Below are 21,900 nucleotides of genomic sequence, written 5' to 3' on the forward strand. Positions count from 1 at the left end.
ACCTAAAGGCATGGGAATGAAATACAGTTACTGCCGAGCACATTAATCTTTAGCTAATCATGTAATCTGTGTTGCAGTCTGTTGGTTTCTGTCTCTTGTAGACCCAGCCTGCAGGTGCAGAACGATTCAACTGGCACATGTCGCAGCCGACACCAGCCCCTGCTTCCACACAGGTAGCTCTATGGGGTCAGTGGTGCAGGAAGGCTTCAGGATTTGCAGCCTTCTTTCCACTGTGTTTTACACACGTGTGCTAGTCTGTGGGTTCACTGAATTTCATGTCAACTTAAACATCTGTGTCAGGAACCCTCCACAGACCAAAAGTTACCTGGGGACTGGCTAAGAAGATTTTTGATGCCAGGGAGTGTACTGCAACAGGAAGTTACAATAGCACCTATTTAAGAGTCTGCCTACACAGCACCTTTAAATGCCCACAGGTGATCTAAAAAATTAGCAGCTCCACATCAGCTGGCATCGGATTAAAGACAGTGTCTTTGGGGGATCTGGGGTTCAATGTGAGTACTGGGTACTGCTGTGCATTTCTAGAGGCAGCATAGAGATTCAGCAGAATTTGCTCATTTGAAGAAAGGTAAAATTTTCATATTGGCAAAAAGTGTTACAGAAGCAGGTTGTTCTTGTTTTTTAAGGGTAGGTAAATTTTTATTTTTTTAAAGGGCTATTTGGTGTCCCATCTACAAGCTACTGGAAAGTTAGGGGTGGTCTTTGGAGGATAAAGAGGGGCTGTATTAGGAGAAAGTGAGGTAGTCAGGGAATACAATATGTGTTGTAAAGTGATAACCCATTTATTGATCATACATGCACAGACAACTTCACACACCCTACCAGAATTTACCGATGTCACTTCCATGTTGTATATCTAGCAAGTGTTGTGAATCAGCCAATATGTAACATTAATTATCTGCATTTATCATACTGCAAACTGACATAAGGATCGATTAATGTAACACATCAGTAACTGTTTACAGAAGTAACCGCCCAGTTTTCTGAAATATTCTGGAATTGTCTCGTGCTTGATACCTCTACCCAAATCGTAGTTTTTTCCAGAAGTAGCATTCTTCCATGGCTGAGGGGTGCAGCATACGTTGCTCAACATCTGCTCCAGCTGCAATGCCACATGCAGGTTCTGTGGCCCTGGCTTTCCTCTCACCACTACGTACAGTCTAGAGCTTCTCTTTGTTCATCTCTTCTTGGAAATGTTTCTATACAAAGTTTCAGGAAATTGCTTTAAGACTGTCTCACCTCTTCTTTCACCCATAACTGGAAAAAGGAGGTATTTGTTCTGCAGGTCAGTGACACAGGAAAGGTTACATGAAATGTTTGGGAAAAAATGCTGAAAGAATGCAGGATATTTGGTCTAAAAAATGGAAGGAAGAACAGGCATAAAAAATATCTTCCAGAATAAAGACTTCTGTGGAAACAGTGGAGCAATTCCCCATGCCTGCTGAAAACACGCAAGAAAAATCTTAATTATACAGCCAGATGAGTCTTGGAACAAGACAGGAAGGCTTGGCCTTTTCTAAAGTTCAGAAGAAGAGTTTAGGCAAGCCTCAGTCAGAAAAGTCAAGGGACACGTCATCGGTGGGTACTCTTGACCTAGATGATTCATGGTTTTAGGATCCCGGCCTAGAGGCCTGTTCGAGCAGGCCAACATGGTTACGGAGCTGGCAGTGCCCTGTACAGCGATGCCCTTGGCATCCTCACAGACTCCTTAGGCAGAAGGGGATTTGTTGGGCTCGGAGAGACAGCCCAGAGCAAAGGAATCCCACAGCAACTTTGGAGGAAGGCTCCTAAGGAATTTCTTTTCTTCCGTTTTCAGTCTCTGCTGTTCCAGAACTGGGGTTTCCCTCAGTCTTTATGCAGAATTCAGCACAAGCAGGCCTTTGAACGCCACTGTAACAAATATTTGAAAGTGATTCTTTCCCATCACGAGAAAAAAGCATATCACAAACACTCTTATCTCAAAAACAGAAGAGAAAGGCTGTGTAAACAGTGTGAAAATTAATATTTTGAATAGGAGCTGAGTCTGAATTGTTTGTATAAATGTTTTTGTTTGTTTGAGTTACTGACACTGTTTTCATCTCCGGCTTGAATACAATTTTATAAAGATTTTATTTATTTTTTTTAAGTCCAGATTGGATTTTTAAGCAAGTATAGAAATCATCTTTGTCAAATTTACTACTGGAGTAAGTGGCAGAAACACTGATTTTAATAAGTTTAGTTTCTTGATTTGGCCTAATTCAACAGGAAGCTGGACAAATGTCTTCTCTGGGCCAAATCCACCTTAAATATGCTAATAACAGTAAACCTATGCCTGCTAAAACCAGTTTAATTTATTTTGGCTCTCTGGCAAAATAAAATGATCTGTACTCAAAAATGGTTATTTAGTTTGTTGTCACACTGCTGTATATTAACACAATCTATCTAACAGCTATATATATATATGTTTGTAAATACTCACATACACATGTATGTACAAACGTATGCATACCCATATAGAATAGGTATAAGCTCTGTATACACTCTATATGCATTTTTTGGCTGTAACATGAGGGGCATAGCAAAGAGGAGGCCCCCCCGTCTTCCTTCCAATGTTATAGTTCTCAGCTTGCCTTTGCTGTTCTGAAGCTGAGAGGAAGCAAGGGAAAAGATGGCTTTGTTTCAAATGCAGGTTGTTCCCACATCGCTAAATGGTTCGGGAGTTAGGGATAAGTCTATATAACTCAGTGTAAAGAGGCAAGCAGAGGCATGAACCAGTACTTTCTACTGAATTGCAAAGTATATACAGTGCAAATGTTTTGTAAATGATTTGACCTTCTTGCTTATGCAACTGAAATATATAATAACATGAAACAGAAGAAAAACACAGCTATTCATATCACCAAAACAAGTTGTTAGGACATAAAATGAAATCTACGTTCTCCGTTCTTTGTACTTAGCAACAAAATCTGTCTGGCAGCCCTAGAAGGTACAGATCTCCATACACTATATATCACATTCTTCTCCTTGATCCTTTCCCTTGAACTTTGGCACTTACTTCGTTATTGTTGTCTTTTTTCAGGAACATGAGCAGCCTTTAACATGGAAAGTATCTGAATGTGGAATCCTACATACAGTAAGTTTCACCTTAAAAAGAAAAAGTGGGAGACACTGCTTTATAGATTGTTAAAACTGACAAACATTTGTGCTACTATCTGACTTGTGTTTTAACTAGCTAAATAAAAAATACCCCATTAAGAGAAGTGAATAGCTTTTTCTTATGGAGACTGGCTTTCTTTTCTTTAGAGGGCAACAGCATCTAATGACCTTAACTTTCTCAGCAAAATTAAAATGTGAAGGTGTTCATGTATGGGTCAGAGAACCTGAATATTGAAATTGGGGCCCATCTGAGAGAAACGTGGGTATAAATGTGTAGAAGATTGCGGTGGTGTTAAAGTACCACTTAGAAATCTCCCACATTCTTCAAAAAAGTGATAATAGCTGGATAAGGAAGTAGGAGTCTAGGGTTCTGCCCTCAATGCCCAAAACCACTATAAGCAAATCCATTGGAGACAATCATTTACTTCCCAAAGTTTTCAATGCACAGACCTCAGCCAAAACGTACCAAGTAACTTTAAATTAAAGTTTGAGTTGCTCAGACTCTTTGAGATCAATCCTCAAACACAGCAGTGCAGACCTTGCATTCCCCAAATAGCACAGGAGTAAGAAATGCTACATCAAGTGATGCTGAGGCACTACTAGGTACTGAGGTTATTCACACCACACTCAAAACAGAGTGAACTGGTTTGAATGAAGACATCTGAAAGGCAAAAGCAAAGTGCTTTCTCATTTGGCTTGATTTACTTGACTATCATGACTATCATTTTCAGGTCAGTTGAGCATACCTCCTTTCTCATGGACCTGCTGATGAACAAGGAGGCCTCCTCCAGGTTCTGAGGGTGCAGATCATTCACAGCCACTATACGGTCTCCATGGTTAAATAAACATCCCAGCTGGCAAGGACCAGTCCACTGTGAGACACTAGGGTATTTGGAGGAGAGACAACAAAGGAATTATGTGTGATATTGAGTTACTGTTAACAGAATGGGAAAGAGTGAACAGAATTGCATTTACCATACTGCCCTCTGGAAATGACACATGGGCTGAATGACTGCAGCCTCTTGATCTGGTTCTAGCTGAAATCAAGGTGCTTCACCCACGCCTTGTAAAGTGTGTGTGACACTGACATCCCAGGCTGTTAACAAGTGAGATTGCTGCTAGAAACATCACCAGTGAGAGCTGGGGATTCCAGTCTGAAAACTGTGGGCCAGATTTGATGCAGGTACATGCATGCATATTCATGTTGGAATGATATAATTGTCCCAAGTCATCCCAAGAGGATGAAATTAAATGTATTATAATGTGTTTTATCTGTGATATAATTGCAAGGATCAGAGATCTCTTGCTGTCCTGACTGGACCCTTGTGGAAATTCCATTATCTCTTTCCTGCTGGTCTCCGATAGACTCTCTGTGATGACAAACTGTCTAGGACTAGCTAAGCTGACAGTCAGACCTAGTGTTCTGTTCCCACCCAGAACCAGCCCCAAATCCTTTCAATGTGAATTTCCACTGGGAAAGCTCTGTAAACTTAGACACAGATCAAATTTTTCTGGAGTCCCATTTCCTGTCCCTTTTGCAGTGATATTTTCTCTTGCTGACTGTGGCTGAAACAAAGTGACTTGCTGTGCACACGGTGCACCTGGCTAGTGTGAACAGAGAGCAGTGGCAAAAGGCAGTCTCAGTGCTGTGTGGCAGTGAAAGATCAACAGGTAGTGTAGGAGCATGCAAAAAAGTATTTTTTTCTGCTTTGTCTTCCTTCTTCTAGTAATTGATATTAAAGGTTTAGGGAGAGCAGTAATTTCCAGTGCGTCTACTAAGAGGATGTATGTGCTAAAGTCCTAACACCTACTTGTGAAAATCTCTGCCTAGCGGTGATTCCTAGCACTGAAGAAGTGCTGGGATTAGTTTGGAGATTACTTTATGATGGCCTCAAACTCAGGTCAGCTTAATTTATGTAACATCTTTTAAATTTTCACTTACAGCTCACACATCTGGAGACTGAGTACTTTGCAGGGGCTATTACTTAAATTACAAAATGACGTAATGTAGGTCAGTAATATTTGGGCTAGTAGGTTAAAGGGAAAAAGATAAGAAAGGATTTGATGAAAGAGATGATGAAAGATGAAATAATTGAATGTACTAGGTTTGGAAATGCCTTCCCCTATGCTGGTAGGTTCCATGTTGTCCCTCTTTCCACTGACAGGTTTATGGCTTTCCAAAAGATTGTCATCTCTTTCCACACATCCCCTTTTTCTTCATAGGACATAAATGGGATTTGAAGTCTATCCCTTGTATGTTCTTCCTAATTTTCATCTTTTTTTTCTTGTTTTTCTTTTTTTCTGTCAATAACAAAGTGTTACAAATTATTAGCCACTTACACCAAATCCTGTAAGATTTTTGGCTGAAAGGCCCTATTTACTCTATCACAAGATAACGTCCCCTCACTGTATTTCTGAGACATGCTTTCACTACGATTCACCAAATCAAAGACAAACCTGCGTAGCAGTAATTAGTTGATTTCACACCTATTAACATTAGAAGATTAGCTTTTGGGGGACTCCCTCACGAACTATTACACAGCATGCTAAGGGATCTCAATGCTACACAGCCCTTTTCAACAGCAGTTGAAGTAGTAGCTCAAGTACATGAAAAGTCAGAAAGCAGACAGGAATTACTGCAGCTTGAGCACACACTGACCCTGTGCTGTTCTGCACTGCTAAAACTATGTATGGATGCCAACACTGGTTGTGTCACTCATTCACACCTGACGTGCACCATCACAAGGTATCCAGGGCTTACCATATTTGTCCTGCTGCTTCGGTAAGTTGTAGGTAACTGTTAATGTCAGCCAGGGGGATGAAAATATCCAACTCCTGCAGTTGCGTCTCATCTGTAACTTGACTGTGAGAGAAAACATCATGGACCAGTGCCTTAACTGAAACCCATGAACATATCTGTCTTCTCTGCAATGAAAAATGGAGAAGATGCTTACCTGAGCAGGATAGACAACTGAACCACTGAAAGTGGTGATGAATTGTGCCTTCTTTGGAGGGTGGACTGCTGTGTGGTACTGTTTTCTGGGAGTTTTAGGTCTCTGTTTGCCTCCAAGTCTCTTGGACATGCACTGTTTCCCCAGCGTTTGGGAGGAGTAGGGGGCCTATCATGTCTACACGTGAGCTGGCAACTGTTATCCAGGAGCCTACTGAAGAAGAATGATGATAAAAACTGAATTGATTTGGCCATTCCAGACACGCCTGCCAGATCAAATAGCTGTCAGTGAAGCGAAGAATAACAAGTTCTTGTAGAATAGTCAGTGGACAAAATTACGGCTAAGTAAAATAAACAGTCCTTCTAAAAATGGACCATAAATCCTAAAATAAACCTTTTCAGTATTTAAAGACTATTTATTAAGCCTGAAAACGTTCCAGCTAACAACATGCTTTTCCAAAGAAATGAGTACAGATTGTTGTCCTTGGCTTTACTGGATTTTGTCAGGATGTAATGCTGTCCCCTGGGGGATACAGTAACTCAGAAGTGCTTTAATACTTTTCAGGTTATTTGACGAGCCATATAATGCCTGGAGTCAACTCCCTTCTGTGCCTCAAACAGCGTTTGGGTTAGAAGCAAAAACTGCTCTTGGTGCATATATGAACTCAGATTGTGTAGGCTTGTGAGATTTTTATAGTGAATCCCTCCATAAAGACTGCCAGAGACATGGATGGACTTGAATAAGTCTATTGCAATAAACTGGCTTGTGGGTCTGCATTTCTGATTGCCTCCCACTATGTGAAATAAGACCTGACTGTCTGTAGGTGGCAGGCCATAGCTAGCAGCTATCGACCAGTTTGTGCCTCAGGACTGGTGTTACCATGTAGGCACGTGTCTCTTCAGCTATATCGTGCAGGTTGTGAAGTTTCCTGGTGGCACTGCAACTGTGAAACAAAGTTCAGGTCCTTCTCTGTGACATACCAGACACTGTAACCCCAACGTACACAGCATCAGACCCATACTTCCAACGGGAAAATGGAAGGAAGGAGGTGACCTACTGGGGACCATGTAACTTCCTATTGGAAAAGCTGGGAGCTGATGCTGCAATTCTTCGTTCCTCTTTTAACCACTAACTGCTCTGGGGTGGACCTGTCTGAATCGCTGCTGGAGCTTGGCTGTGGTGTCTGAGGACAGTGGTGGGCTGGCATGTTGTGAGAACCTAGCTAAACTATCAGTCACCAAAACGTTCTGTGTCCTGTAATCAGAGCCTGCCTAAATGCATGAGTGGCAATGTGAGCTTAAATGCCACTTTGATGAGTCTGAATTTCACTCTGATATTCCCAAGAGTTTTGAACTTTCTGAACCAAGACTGAAGAACTCATTCAAACAAGATGCAGCCTTTAGATACCGCAAAGTAAATCTTGCAAACGACAGCTCTAGCTATATCACTATGTCACTTCTTATTTGCAGAACTTTAATGGAGATGTTACTTACAGTGATTCCATAGACACATAGACATTCTCCTTTACTGGCTTCCTCTGCCATGTTTTCTTTGGCACAGGGACATGGGATTCATCTATAGGCTTGGGTTTAGATACTTCAGCATTGAACTGTTAGAAACAATTAACAACATAAGACATAGATATTCTTGCTCTTCCAACAGAAAAAAAAATCTTCTTCATCTCCTTGTTTTGTTCAGTGCTCGTGCTGTTTAAGACCATTGGCTAATACAGCTTGGTATTCCTCAAATAACTCAATTCCCAGAAATCGTGAGCTAGAAATGTGGTTGAAAATCAGAGGTTCGTGTTATCTGGTATTACTGACACTACCATTTGCTTTCCTTTTAGGTTGGAATATAACCAGCTATATTCCTAAGTACCATCACATAAAATTTGTTAAAAATTTAATTCAGAAAAGCAGATCGAAAAGCGTCTTGTCTTTTGAGTGTGCTTAACTTAAAGTACTTACATTCTACGATAAAAGTAGGTTGTTAATGATGTTCAGTTAGCTGTACAGTCTTTGGAGAAAGGCTGTGACTTCTGCAGAAGCCTGGCTTAACTAGCTTCTCATGACCCCTGACTACATGGGAAGCCTAGAGAAATCAGTATCCCAAATTAGGCACCAAAATTTGTTTAAAATTACCAGTATGATTCCTTCTGCTCCCTTGTTTCACACTGAAATGCACACACCAAAATGTATGACAGCATTTTTAAATTACTGCTTGGTTTTATGCCACTTACTGATACTTGAATGGAATTACATTTTAAAATCTATAATGCACAGCTACATTTTCTAAATGAAGTTTTCATTTTTGATAAAAATAAATGGATACAATTGGCAAAAGCCATTTACAACGAAACAGAGATTTTGTGGAATTTCAACAAAATCAGCAATGTTTTTTGTTAAATTACTACTTTTTAGCAGAAAGATCCTTTGAATCGAGCATTTTTCCTTGTATACATTAAAACTATTACGTACTGCTTTATCTACGTATTTCTTTGGCAAGGTACTAGTGGTTCCTCATACCAGTTCCTCTTTGGGTCATTAAATATCTCCGTCTCCCTGGAGCTGTTAACAAAACAGAAGAACTCACAACAGATAAATTACCTTTGCTAAAAGATTGCTGGGAGTTTGGTAATAAGCTTCCTCTTCCTTTTTGATGTCTTCATCTGAATTTGACGACAGTGAATTTTCGTCACTTTTTCTTAGAGTTTTATCCTGTTAAAAATATGTTTTTATATTTAATAGGTTCAGTTATATGGATCGTTTAACATGTATTTTGCCAATTACTAATAGTAACAGAATCAGCAACTATCCACAGGAAAGATGATAAGATATGTTTCTCCTTGAAGAGTCTGTTCAGGTTGTTTTAGGAACAGGCTTCTGTAGTTCTGCTCCTACTTGAATTTTTGAAATCCACTGCACATGCACAAAATTGGCCACTAGTATTAATATTTCTCATTGAACCTGGGAGGATACAATTCAGGACACAAAGGACTCAGTATCAGATCTCCAGCTCCTTGGGCTAAGCTCTAGCTCATGGAGAAGTATGAGTTAATACTGCAATTGACTGCTTGTTCAAAAAGTGTTATTTTATTTAGAAATCAGGCGGGCTAAACACTTCATGCATGGTTCTGCATGCATTTCTGTGCTTGTATGCAAAAGATTTTTTATTTGCATTCAGTCTTAAAGTCCTTACACTAGGAAAAAATCTGTAGGAAATCTAGAAGTGGATTGGGAGATATTTGTCATTTTTAAGTATCTTTTAACTGCTCTGAAGTAATGAATTTATTTGGAACTTCCCTGACTGATGAAAAGTCTATTAACTCATACTTCTCCATGAGCTAGAACATAGCCCAAGGGGCTGGAGATCTGATACTGAGTCCTTTGTGTCCTGAATTATATCCTCCAGGTTCATAAATACCTGAAATATTAAGTTTGTGGCCATTTGGTAAACCAAGGAGAAATTAATCACTTCACCAAGTTTATCTTTCTAAGTCACAAAGGCAAATTATTTATTTTTGTTTCTTTGCTGACTTCACTGTAATGAAGGATACAGTAATTAGTATTTTGCTGCCTCCCAATGCAATTCTCCATGCCGTGTTTGTGATACAACCATTTTTCATCTCTCCACTTACCTCCTTGGTTTCTATGGTGATCATTTTAGTAACTGCTAAATATGTCACAGAATATATTACTGTTTTCCAGGTAAAGTAAATTAAACTAATTACTCTCGCACATGTAAAGAGAAGATACCGGCATTGAATCGAAATTAGAGATGATGAACGTATTTTTGTTCCTTGTTGGTATAAATGACATAAAAAGCAGCCCATGCTGTAGCTGCCAGAACAAACCAACAAATGGTCTTTCAAGAAGTGCATAACAAAACTCTTTCAGGAACAAGACTGACTCTGGTCATGATCTAAAGTCAAGAACGAATTTCCTAGTGATATTTTAGAGGCTTTGGATCAATCAAAGTTAACAGCTGGGGAAAAACGGAGGTGATTTTATTAAGTCTTGAGATGCTCCAACTCCTCCAAAATGTCAGAGAGTAGAGAGCACTCATCAGCTTCCCAAACTGAGCCTGGGCCACTGACGGTGGCCACCTTTTGCCAAATGCACATGCTGTTTCTCCTTGGCACCATCACAGATTATGGGGACAATAGGAAGGAGAAGGTTAAACAGCAGCACCACGGTGTTTTCCTCAAGGAGTTTGCTGACATATCTTTTCCTCTGAGTGCTTTATAACCAGAGAATTACAGTTAACTTCAGTGTAAAATTATTCTCAGCTGTACAGCTGAATGAGTTCTTTAAGGCTGTGGGGAACCATGGCGTGGATTTACATTAGAGAGAAAATGGGTTATGGAGGAAATTGGCTGTAGCACAAAATGGAAATGAAACCTGGAAAGCAATTGAGTAATTGTTAGTTTCAAACTCTTCAGGGAAAGGGTCAAAATTTACATGCTGCCCTTGGACAGACGAATTTCTCTTTCAAAAAATCACGTGTGAAGCCAGACTCTTGACTAGTATGTCTAGGTACCTGCAGTACGGTAAAGAGCACCATGATACAAGTCTGGGCTCTTTATTTTGACGCATTTTACATATTGAATGCTGTGTATGGAAATAGCTGATACTCAACTGCTGAGTCAGGTGTGGTTTGGTAGCACCAAAATGTGGGTTGAAGTGGAGCCAGATTCTCAAAGCCCTTGAAGGCGGCTGGGTCCTGGCCTGTGTGACCAGACTCAGCTGACATTGAGAAGCCTGTCTGCATGAGCAATGGCTACTGACCAAACAGTTTTCAAGATCAGGGCCTGGATGAGGGAACGGCCAATAAAAAAGTAAAGCTAATCAGATACTAGAAATGTGGAGTCATAACTGCTAACAGGAAGTAAATACAAGGGCTTGTTATGGGAGTCAGCTGTCCAGACATCGCTGAGCAAAGAATAGATCTGGAGATGTTAGCAGATGCTAATCTTATGAGGCAAATGAAGTATTTTTATCAAATGAAGGAACATTTTTGCTCCTTGTTAGCTGTATGGCAAGGTTATTCATTTTCACACATGCTGAAACAGATTTATGAGCTTCCTGCTACTCCCTTCGCTTCAGGCTAAAAAGAACAGGTAAAATCCAAATTCCTTATCTTTTAGTGCTGCTTGTCAGTCTGTCCTACTCTGACAAGCTGCATAAATACATGCCCTCTGAGTCACTGTAAGTATGAGAAGGATTAACGAATGAGACAGAAGCGGCAAATGTAGGAAAGGGGCGGAAAGACAGCGTTGGTGGCAGCACCAGCTAAAGTCAAACTAAGGGCTGGCCCAGTGCATTTCAGAGCTAAGACTCATAACTGAATGACTGCACTTCCGTAAATTACAGTGCATCAGCTGAACGGTGGTAATAACCCATGGCATTGCAATGTAATTTCAGCTCTTTTCACTTCAGTCCACTAAATCAAACTGTATTATACCATACCCACCGCCAGCCTGTACACACGGATGCTGACTGCAACATGTGATTCACTGTCCTGTTAGCTGTGATAGCAGCAGAGATTCTTCCCCTGCATTTCAGCTACTCTAGATCATAGTTCAGTGCTTAAACTGCAATTAAAGATAGGTTTATTCTCAGCTGCCAAACTGCACGCTGGCGTGGTGGAGCCTTGGTTGTGCCTTCTGTTCTGTTGACTGCTGCAAAGGCAGGTCAGAGGGTGGGTGACAGACATCTGAAAGTGCTGCATGCCTTTTTGTTCGGGGAACGTAGGTCAGAACACTTAGCTGATAAAAAAATGATAACACTAATTATTGTATCCTTTTAATCAATTCCTGCAAGATAGGGAAGCTAAATTACTTGAAGTTATAGTTATGCTAATAGAAGGTCAGACTTGAGGTGTGCCTCAATTTAAAGGCTACTTGCGGAGGCTGCAGAAAGAAGCCATTTACAAAGAGTGTGGCACAGCTGGGGAATACGACAGGAGGGACAAATCCTCAAGCAGTGCAACTTCAGTTTTCTTCATCCAGCTTGCAAGAGCTGCCACAAGTTGCAATCACTGCACAGAAATTCTGAGGATCTGCCCCCAAGAAACAAAGCAAATAAAGGGTATTTCAAGCAAGTTCTTGGAAAGTTATTTTCAATGCTTAAGACGACAACTGACTAGCTATGTTTAGGAAATCCTCATAATGAAAACCAGCTCAGTGTGCTGGGGAAGTAGATGAATAATCTATAGCTACAGACAGGTGAGATAAGAGCCCATAGTCACTTCTGCATACCAAACAAGTCAAAAGCAGTTTTATTTGTTCTGCTCACCAGGTTTGGAAAAACTCCCCTCAGTGAGTCATTCTGAGCCTGATGAGGGCCAGGATCTGAATTAGGCCTGTTCTTGTCTTCTGAGGGACCATAATCCTGCATTCAAAAGAAAACAATGTTGACTCCTTCTGGAGATGCACTGGATGTGCTTTTTCTGCATTCAGCTTCCTCCACCAGGGCCATTTGCAGCCCTGATGTCACCCTGTGACTGCAGAAAGCCAACGCTTTGGCAGCTCTTCAGTCTGTCACCAAAGGACAGGCTGTAATTGCTCTGTGACTGCAGCAATGCTTTCCTTTCTATTTAAATACTGAGGGGGGAGATGTGAAAGGCACAGAGAGCAAGGAGTGCAGGCTCCAGTGGACAGCACTGGACCAAATTCCCCCTTAGGCTTGAGAGCCTGAAGAGAGAGACAAAGAAAAGCACAGTCACAGAACAGGAAGAATGTGGCTAGCAGCTGTTGAAACAATCACTCCATGGCTTTTCCAAGGCATGTCAAAGCTAATCTGAAGCTATTTTACCCCGACCAACCTTTGCTGGTCATTTGAGATGGCCTGAAAATACCAGTGCTCATTGTCATCATCACCTGTCCTTACTTACACGCAGACACCTAAACTAACATGCCAGTACCGGCCCTTTGTGGGGACTCTCCGACGATGCTATCGTCCAGCTCTTACTCAGGAACCCCGGTACGGACCAGAACAGACCACCTGGGCACCCATTGCATGAGCTCTGAAGAACTTCTGATTGAAACAAGCCATAATACAAATCAAATTTCACAGACACCCCTGGCAGCAAACTCATTGTTAAAGATGGCTAACCATTTACCTCCAGGTAGCTTTGCCTTTCCAGGAAATTGGTCACATCTACAGAATCCAATAGTAATGGCAAAGAGCAGGGACGGCTTTTGACTTCTGGATTTGCAAGGTCTTGGTTCTACAAATAAGATAACAGCTGTGTAAGACAGGCACCTGTATGGCATGAGCTACAATGTACCGGCACATCACGCAACAGTGCAGGTTTTACTCCTAATGGCTCAGGGAGGTTGTCTAGGTGTCATTTTGCAGGCAGATGTAAATTTGTGCTTCTAGCACTTTGAGTAGACTGGAAGCCGATGGGGTGTAAGATGCTTAGTGCTGGCTCTGAACTAGATGGCCTGGCTGGCTGACATGGTGCAGAAATTTGGGCTGGAGCTGGAACTAACAGGGCTTCCAGCTCGCTCATAGCATTGACAGACTAGACGTGGATTGCTTTGTAAAACAGTGTGTAGATATATCCAAAAAGTACACGGTAAGAATTACACACACATTTTCATTCTGACACATCAAAGGTGGAATTCGTTGTAGCACAGTGTCAATCACCTCCTCATTTCCATGTGTCGTACTCTTCAAAGAGATTCTTTCAATGTAAAAACGATCCCTGCACAAAAAACCTGTGCAATGCCTGCTTAGTGCATAAGCCCAGGGTACAGGATTTGTATGGAAAATTAATTTCTGATTAACCAAGTCAAGAGCCAACTTGCAAAACCAGGACAAGACAATTCCTTGCTTTTGCACAGGTTTCTAATGAGATTACAAGATTATTTCTTTCTAAAATCAAGTACAGAAACATCACCTGAGGGCAGTGTTCATCTTTTTTGGCCTTCTTGATTGAAGATATCGCAGTGACCCAGTTCTCTATTTCCTGGCTGTGGGTTGGAACAACAGAAATGAACACCTACTTCCAGGTAAAACACAAGGAAAACCCATTTGCTCACCCACTTCCTCCCATGGGCCCAAAACAATGCTTCTTGAAATCAACAGGGAAAATCTGCACCTTCCTTTCAAGAGCCAGACGGCAAAGTCTGGCCTCAGGGAAGTGCAGCCCAGGGCCAGGAGCTACGAGGCACAAAGAGGCTTTTGTACAACGGTGCTTTCTGCTTCATTCTCTGTATATAATGCTGCTCTAGTGGGACTTTGGGGCTTGGGAATGCAGGGTGAGAAACTTCTCCTGAAAGCACCCCTGAAGCCCTGTTTTTGTGAGTGGGTTTTGTTGGATTAATTCTGCAGCTCTTCCCAGGGAGGGCTGGCCGTGAGAGCAGTGCCCGGGGGGAAGGCGTGGGGGTGGCACGCTCAAGTAGCACACAGGTATGTGTTTTCCTTCTGCGCTTATCAGCATTTCACACATCAGCTGCTCTTCTGCAGCAAGGCAGAACCCCCCGACGTGCCTGGGGCTGGGAAGGCAAAGAGGGGAGGCCGGGAAGCAGCAGCAGAGGAGCACTGTGCCAAACCCTGGCCTCGCTGAGCTTCAGGGCTCACCTGTGCAGCAGTGATTTCTGCCCTCGCTGCAGTCCGGCCCCGAGTCGCTCCCCTTGGGACCTACTCGCTCTCTCTTGGGAATTTTCCCCTTCGGTCTGCTTCCCTCGATTACCGATCTGCTTTCCAGAGCTCGACTGTTTACTGCAGAAGCTTTCTTAGCTCCCAGGAGCTGCTGGGTGAGGAGGCAAAGCCCTCTGCTCCCCCTCGGCCCTAGCGGGTACGGGCTGACGTGGCATTGCCACACCGCCACTGCCGTGCCCGCTCCCAGCCGTGTGCTCCCACTGCTTTCACGTGTTGGACTTGTAGCAGCGTGGCTGCGGGGGAGCTTAGCCCAGTGGCCCTAAACGGCAAGGAATTAGCCTGGCTGCGGGGGATAAAACAGCACACCAGAGAGCAGTTTTCCCTGGGATCAGCCAGCTGAAACCTTGCGTTGCACACTCAGTTGCACGGACACAGGCAGGGCTGGCCAGAGCTGCAGGGAAGGAGTAGAGCCATTCCTTGGTCTTGGTCTTACACGAGCTTAACTGTAATGCCATGTTGCATTTACACATCTTCCTCTGCCTACCTGCTCTTCCCAATGAGGTAGTAACATCTGTTTCCAGTAGTGATGGACATCACCTCCTCAAAAAAGCATCTGAACATCTTCTTCACCGTTGCCATGATTTCGGAACTACTTATTCCAATTTCAACTTTTACAATCCTGTGTAGGTAACGATACGAAACATCCTATATAACTGGACATGCATACAAACACATATACAGACACACATTTACATGTGTGTGTGTAGGGGTGCATTTTAATTTGAGCACAGCATGACATGAGGAGATCTACACGGAAAATGGTGAACATTTTTCAACGGAATAAATTCTCAAGAAAGTAAGTGCCCACATTAAAAACATCTGGACTTTCACAGTGAAGAACATTTCCAAACAAAAAAAAAAAATAAAATCAACTTTTACAAAGATTCATGTCTAGATTTTAGAACACCATTTCTGAAAATGGGCCTGTTGTTCTAATACAGAAATGATAGTAAGAAAAATTCATGGCAGATGTTTTTGATCCATGACAGAACAGTAAATTTGATTTGAAACTGCATATTAACAGTATTTTAATGGAGTGGATCTGGAATAGACAAGATGTACTCTTAATGCATTCTGAAATGGAAGCACTACTTCCAGTAACTTACAAGAAGTTAAATCATTAAAAATAATAACAACAATAAAGATAATGATGGTAATAATGTCACCACATATCACTGAGCAAGCTGGAAATTTTTCAGAACTTCGTAATATAAATTTTTTTAATGGAAGAAGCAAAACACCAATGAGTCCAGCAAACTCCTAACAGCTCCAGGAGCTTTTGGCTCAAGCTCCAAGTCTGGCTGGTAAAATCTTTACATTTCTTTGCCAGAACTGTTTCCCTTCAACGTGTCTTACACCACAGCTGACACGGTAAGGCTGCTAGCACAAAGCCAATGACACTCAGACTCACTGAAGCCTGCAGTGGATGCTGTGCCATGAGGATGAAGTGACCAACCCAAATGAGCCAAGCAGAGCAATTTCTTGGCAGGGTAAGAGGCAGGGGCAGCCAGCATCAGCCCAAAGGGCTACATGAAAGCCGTGAGACCTTTGCACGACTTTCGAAGCACTTTGCAAAGCTGTAAGGTGAGAAAGGTTGTGTGCCTACACAGTTACGAGTGCTGTAGCCCATCCTTACTCTTGTGTGAGTGAATGCATAGCACTGTCCTCACAGAACACAAAATGTCTCCTACTGTAGGAATCCTGCCTTTGGGATCACGGAGCCAACCTGTCTGCTTTGCAGGTTCCACATCACCACAATTGCTCACGTAAACGTATCAAATTCCATCAAAATCATTTAGCATTTTTACTCCTACAAAAAACATACACTCTAAGTTGCACCCAGAGCCTACAAGAGCCCAAGGAACTCTTTTTCTGTCTTCAGTAGGATTTGGATGAAGAACCTCAATCAGGAACAAGTGTCTGTACAATCAGTAGCTAATTAAGAGGGTTGATACATGATATAAAATAAAAAGGTGATGCATTTGAGTTACATACTCATCAACAGCTATGGAGCCTTTCACGCTCTGGCCTTTTAGATACTTCAGGATGTACTTGCCCTTGCTGGATTTGGACAGGATGAAAAAACGCCTTTTCCAGGATTTCTGCCAAAGAGAAAGTAATTTGTCTCTCATTAAAACTCAGGATAGCAGAAAGAGCAGATATCTTTTGAAGGATTGCTGGAATATGACTAATCTGTGCTAGTATACCTGTGAGTTGAAGAGTTGAAAAGGTGGTGACTTGATGAGGAATCCATGCAGGAAGATTCCACCTTCAGGGCAAAACGTGTTTTGAGCTCCCACTAATCAAAGAGAAACGAATGGCACCATTACTCTTACTTGTTGCCAATTAATCTCCTCCAGGGACCTCCTTGAACTGGAAAATGATGCTGAGCACTGGGTTGCTGTGCTTAAATGGCCATAAAGCACATTCAATTAGAGAAGACAAACAGAAATCAAAGCTATAAAACATAGAGCCAGGCCATGCTTCCTTGATGTCCCTGTTACTGCTGACAACTGGCCAAAACTGTAAACAAGTGACAGTGGCAATGTCCTGCATTGAGGGAGGTGGCTCAGAAGATATCAGAAAGCTCTGTCTTATTTAACTGATCTGACTAAAGTTCTGGGCTCTGGTCTTACTTAACTTCTTCATTAGCGATCTGAAAGACAGTAAACAGCACCCTAATTAAATTTGTAGATGGCATTCAGTATGGACAGGCTGCAAACACCACAAAGGATAAATCATCTTACCCTGCAGATCACAATGCAGCAACAGAAAGAAGTCTTACAAGAAAAATATAAGCTAAAAGATTGGGGGTAAAAATACCTGAATGCATTTCTTCATGACCCTGTGTACTCTGTGCTCAACTACAGTTTAAGATTCATGTTTTTTTCTAACCACTGGTGGATTTCTGATCAAAATCTTCGAGCACTTGAACACCCAGTGAAAGGAGTGGCAATCTTACTCTATTTTTTAAGCTGTAAGCAGTGTATGGGAAATTAAGACTTTTAAAGAAACCAACAAATGACTGAAGAGAGTGCAGTCAACCTCCAGCAACCTAGGACATGCCTAAGTTCTGGGAAAGGTGGCAATAAAAAAACACCCAGCTTTGTGGTGACTTCGTCATCAGCTACTGACAGTTCCCAGTTAATTTTTAAGGATTTTAATGTTTTCAGAAATATCGGCCCAGCCTCTGTGTCAGGGACAAGACGGATTCTGCTCTAGAGGGAAATGCTGCGTTTAGGACAGATTCTTTAATGAAGGAAGCAAAGGAGCAAAATTAACATATAATATAAGTCCAGCTGAGCTCTCTGAATTTTCAACACACTGTTTTCCCCTGTTTTTCACCCACTGTTTATGACAAACTCCTTGGCAGTTGGAGGTGAAAGAGACAAGTATTAAATATTGAAAATAATAGTTTGAAACCCGATCCAACCTCACTACTGGTGAATCTTAATAAACGACACTTTGTACCTGCAGAATATTTCCTGTTTCCTGAAGCCATCCTGATTGTTTTTTTTTTCTTCTGAGATAGGAAAGAGAACCACGAACTTGAAGCTAATTCCTTTCACTCTGTTTCTTGCTGAGCAACATTTCGCTGCATGGATGGTTGCTTGAGAAAATAACAAATATCTCAGATGTGTTTATTTTTGTAGTGATGGTTAAACTAAATGAAATTAAACATAGAAAAAAATTCATAAGAAACTACAGAAACAATCATAATAATTATTAAATATATTACTATATATAAGATTATATATTATAAATTACATATATGTTATGGTGCTATATTCTTATACCGTAAATTTAAAATGATGTGTAATAAAATGTATACTTTTCTATAAGTCCATGGGATGATTTGCTTTGGCTGTGAGGAGAAGTGTATTTTGTCCCTTCTTTTGCAGTAGATACAACAACTATAACCCAGGAATGTTGCATCCCACCTGTTCCTGACATTGCCTTGGCAGTGTGGTCAGCCCCGCGTTCAGGAGGCATAGCAGGGCCTGCAGAGCTTAACATCTGAGGGCATTTAGAAAATCTGTTCAGAGTGCTATAGTAATTAGGATAATGTGCTAGCCTGTAGTAGTTTTAATACAATGTCCTCCCAACAATTTATAAACAGTGATGGATGTGGATTAGTATCATGTTTTTTCACAGTATCTATTTTTATTTATGTCAACTGGTTTTCCCAATGTCTCCTCCAATATTAACCAGGTAATATAATATAATATATAAATATAACTACATATTATATTGTAATATAATATATAAATATAGCCAAGTAATCTTCCTGTGAGCCTGAGAAGTTACGTTACCTGCTCATGGCATAGCCAGGCTGAGGCAGAGATGGAAGCAGAGGCTAGGAGGGAGGCAGAACGCACTGATGCATTGCCATGGATTTCGCCAGCGGTTTGCTAAATAACCCCCTAACAAAACACATAGGCAACACTCCGTGGGACTTGGAACATTCAGATGGTAGATGGTGGCTTTGGTTACTGACTTCCATGGGGATCTTCAGCTCATTTGCCTTTCAGTGCTTTCCCTGTCAGCTACAACGAGGTGGCACAGCCTCCAGTGTGTGCCACATGAACCTGCAGAGCCTCTTGGGAAAAGCCAAGGGACTGCAAGTACCGTCCTCGAGTTTTTTGCTGCACTCCCTGGCTGCACTGAGAGATTTAGGGTGTTTGCTTTTATTTCTTCAGTAATTTACTCCCTGGTGCCAGAAGTAAACACAGAACAGCCAGGAGTGATGGCGAGCACCAGCTGTCACCCGACACAGGGTGGGTTATGCACAAAAATCAAGCTGTGAGCTTCCATACCCAGCTCCAGGCAAAGCTGTAAATGAGAACAAACCACTGCAAACTCAGGTCTGCTGGAGAACTCTGTAGAGCATTTCTGCTTGTACGTTTTTTTAGGGAAACCTTTACAATTTTGCCTTTTGGGAAGAAAGATTGGTTGCTGTGACAGACTATTATAAAATTTACTGCCTAGTCTTTTCATCTATTGCCTACCAAAAAAGGTTAAAAAAGCTATTTCCAGAACTACAAGTGACTGCACACAGTCAAATTCCTAATGTCAGCAGTGGGGGGACATGTCTGGGGTTGCAATGAAATGCAGTGTAATATTCCTCTCAGTGTGACTGACAAAGGCACCACGACGGGCAGGCGATGCATCTCAAAGCTGCGTTCCAAGAGCCTATAACATGATAGAAGTCTCATCTAGGTATCAGTAAAAGTCAAGATTTGCAGGTAGAAAGACAGAAACCCATGAGATTACAGTAGGCTTTTCACCATTTGTGCTATCTCACTCTGCATTTTGAAAAAAAAAAAAAAGTTTTTAAGTGTTGTACTTAATAATTTTTTTCACTTCAGTGGAAAGCAACCTTTTAAAAGCATTATGTCTCATTCAGAATAAATCGTGCCGATTCCATGATTATACCCCTCAGATTTTTGTGTACCTGACATTAAGAGATTTGACTGATTTCAACCTGTGGAAATGCAGCGAGGCACTTCAGTCAAAATGTAAATAAAGCACTGCAAATGACCGAGATGTTGGCTATTACAAACCTTCACAAATATAATACCAAGATAAGGAAAACAAACGGTGTTAATACTTACAGGCAGATGTCTTTATAGCGTAGAAAGTCTTAGAGAAATACACCTTGAAGTATTTCAAGATTCCTTGTATTGGTTTCTGCGGCCAAGCACGGTGTCCTCACCCTGCATCGTCACTGCCTTCTTATAGCCAGGGTATAAATGCAGCTGAAATATGACCCACGAGGAAATTCCCGTTTCTGCCCGGGGAAGTAAATTAAAGGCTTTTCTGAAAGGGGAAATCCAGATTAATATTCACTTACAAACAAATAAAAAATACACACATTTGAGGCAGCCATAAATGTCTCCCATGCAGAAAAAAACAAAACAAAACACAACTTTTTTTAGCTTCAGCTTATTAAACAGTCCCTTTTTTTCCCCCCAGAGCTGTGTCTGAGAGATCGTATCCACCCACAAATGGAAGATAAACCAACATTAACAACCATAAAAGATCATAAAGTGCCATAAAATGTAACCAAGTTTTGATTTAAAGAGCTGTACTGACTAAAACACGAGGTGGAGCAGGCTCTCTTACGCTACCTATGTAATGACAGCGTACTTTTGTTCCAGGATCAATGTCCATTTTGGTCATAGGTGACTTTCTGGGTTCTCTCCAGAGACATCCAGCATAATTAATGATACTGATATTATGCACTAAACCATTTGGCTAATCCTGCAAAAGGCAAGGGATGTGCTTTTAGACAGAAAATAGTTTTAAATTGTTCTAAATTTGAATGGGAAATAGGCTAAATTGTTCAACAGCTTATAAGTCACTATGCAGCTATCTGGCCTTGCTCGGGTCAAAGGGTCAGGCTTCCTTACTCTGAACAGATTCCTCCCATGCTTTTTGGACGTGATCTAAAGTAATGCTCCACCTACCAGAGACACTGGCCCCTACACAACGAATTATGTTTTTATCTCTTTCTTTCAATGTTACTCTAAGCTGTCTTTCCAAGTTACTTTCCTCTCTGGCAGTGTCTTCAGGTATTTGATGCTCGATCTTTGTATACTTCACATACCGGACAAGCCTGAAGGTTGTTTAAGATTCAGCCTTAATTTCTTCCTTTCATTGTAAGTCAGCACAAAGAATTGCTGTGCTCCTTTGTGCTTTTTCCAGGAAAACTTTGGTCTACCAGGAGAGATCTCTTGCAAACTAGAGAACTGAAGAGCTTCAAATAACACTACTATTTTGCCCTTTTTTCTTAGACAGACAGCAACCATTTCAGCTATTATTTGGAAATTCCCAAGCTGTATTAGTATCCATAAGGATAAATGTACCCCAAAATCTAGTAAAGACCCCCTCTGTCCACTTGTTTTTTTCGTTAGGACATCATGTCAAACAGGGTAAGAACCTTTTCCTGCTGTTGGAGTAAACTCACAAATATTACCTCCTGATTCCTCACCAGTCACAGGGGATCTCATCAGTCACTGGCTGAACCATCTGCATTCTTCTCTGAGAAAACTTTTGGGAAGTATTTTGGTTGGTTTTCACTTTGCCAGATTAAATGACAAACAGGCAGATATTCAAAAGAA

General features: G+C 41.4%; 1 protein-coding gene across 4 annotated transcripts; it reads right to left on the bottom strand.

The window, feature by feature from the left end:
* Positions 1-777: 777 nt before the first annotated feature.
* On the bottom strand, positions 778-21,892 carry PLEKHS1 (pleckstrin homology domain containing S1). 4 transcript variants are annotated; one of them, XM_013174573.3, is made up of 16 exons: positions 21,756-21,892; positions 20,392-20,596; positions 18,248-18,440; positions 16,984-17,075; positions 16,772-16,878; positions 15,261-15,395; positions 14,013-14,085; positions 13,227-13,334; positions 12,401-12,496; positions 8,711-8,821; positions 7,598-7,713; positions 6,108-6,317; positions 5,915-6,016; positions 3,900-4,035; positions 3,053-3,141; positions 778-1,908 (listed from the first exon to the last, which is right to left on the bottom strand). In XM_013174573.3, exons 3-15 carry the CDS (start codon positions 18,276-18,278, stop codon positions 3,073-3,075), a joined length of 1,386 nt encoding a protein of 461 aa, XP_013030027.3. In that variant the 5' UTR covers positions 18,279-18,440; positions 20,392-20,596; positions 21,756-21,892; the 3' UTR covers positions 778-1,908; positions 3,053-3,072. The 4 variants fall into 4 exon arrangements, with proteins under 4 accessions (XP_013030027.3, XP_047916466.2, XP_047916467.2 ...); XM_048060509.2 differs by having other exon boundaries at positions 18,248-18,386; positions 20,392-21,762; XM_048060510.2 differs by having other exon boundaries at positions 6,108-6,314; positions 20,392-21,762.
* Positions 21,893-21,900: the final 8 nt, after the last annotated feature.

The sequence above is a fragment of the Anser cygnoides genome, chromosome 7 (assembly GCF_040182565.1).
Source record: "Anser cygnoides isolate HZ-2024a breed goose chromosome 7, Taihu_goose_T2T_genome, whole genome shotgun sequence".
NCBI classification, from domain to species: Eukaryota; Metazoa; Chordata; class Aves; order Anseriformes; family Anatidae; genus Anser; species Anser cygnoides.

Bases quoted from the DNA above. Each gene is read 5' to 3' on its own strand.
- PLEKHS1 (XM_013174573.3), bottom strand. From the start codon at position 18,278: ATGGCTTCAGGAAACAGGAAATATTCTGCAG. The intron at 16,879-16,983 runs GTATACTAGCAC...TCTCTTTGGCAG, and splicing joins TTCAACTCTTCAACTCACAG to AAATCCTGGAAAAGGCGTTT. The intron at 13,335-14,012 runs GTGATGTTTCTG...TCTTATTTGTAG, and splicing joins AAGATGAACACTGCCCTCAG to AACCAAGACCTTGCAAATCC.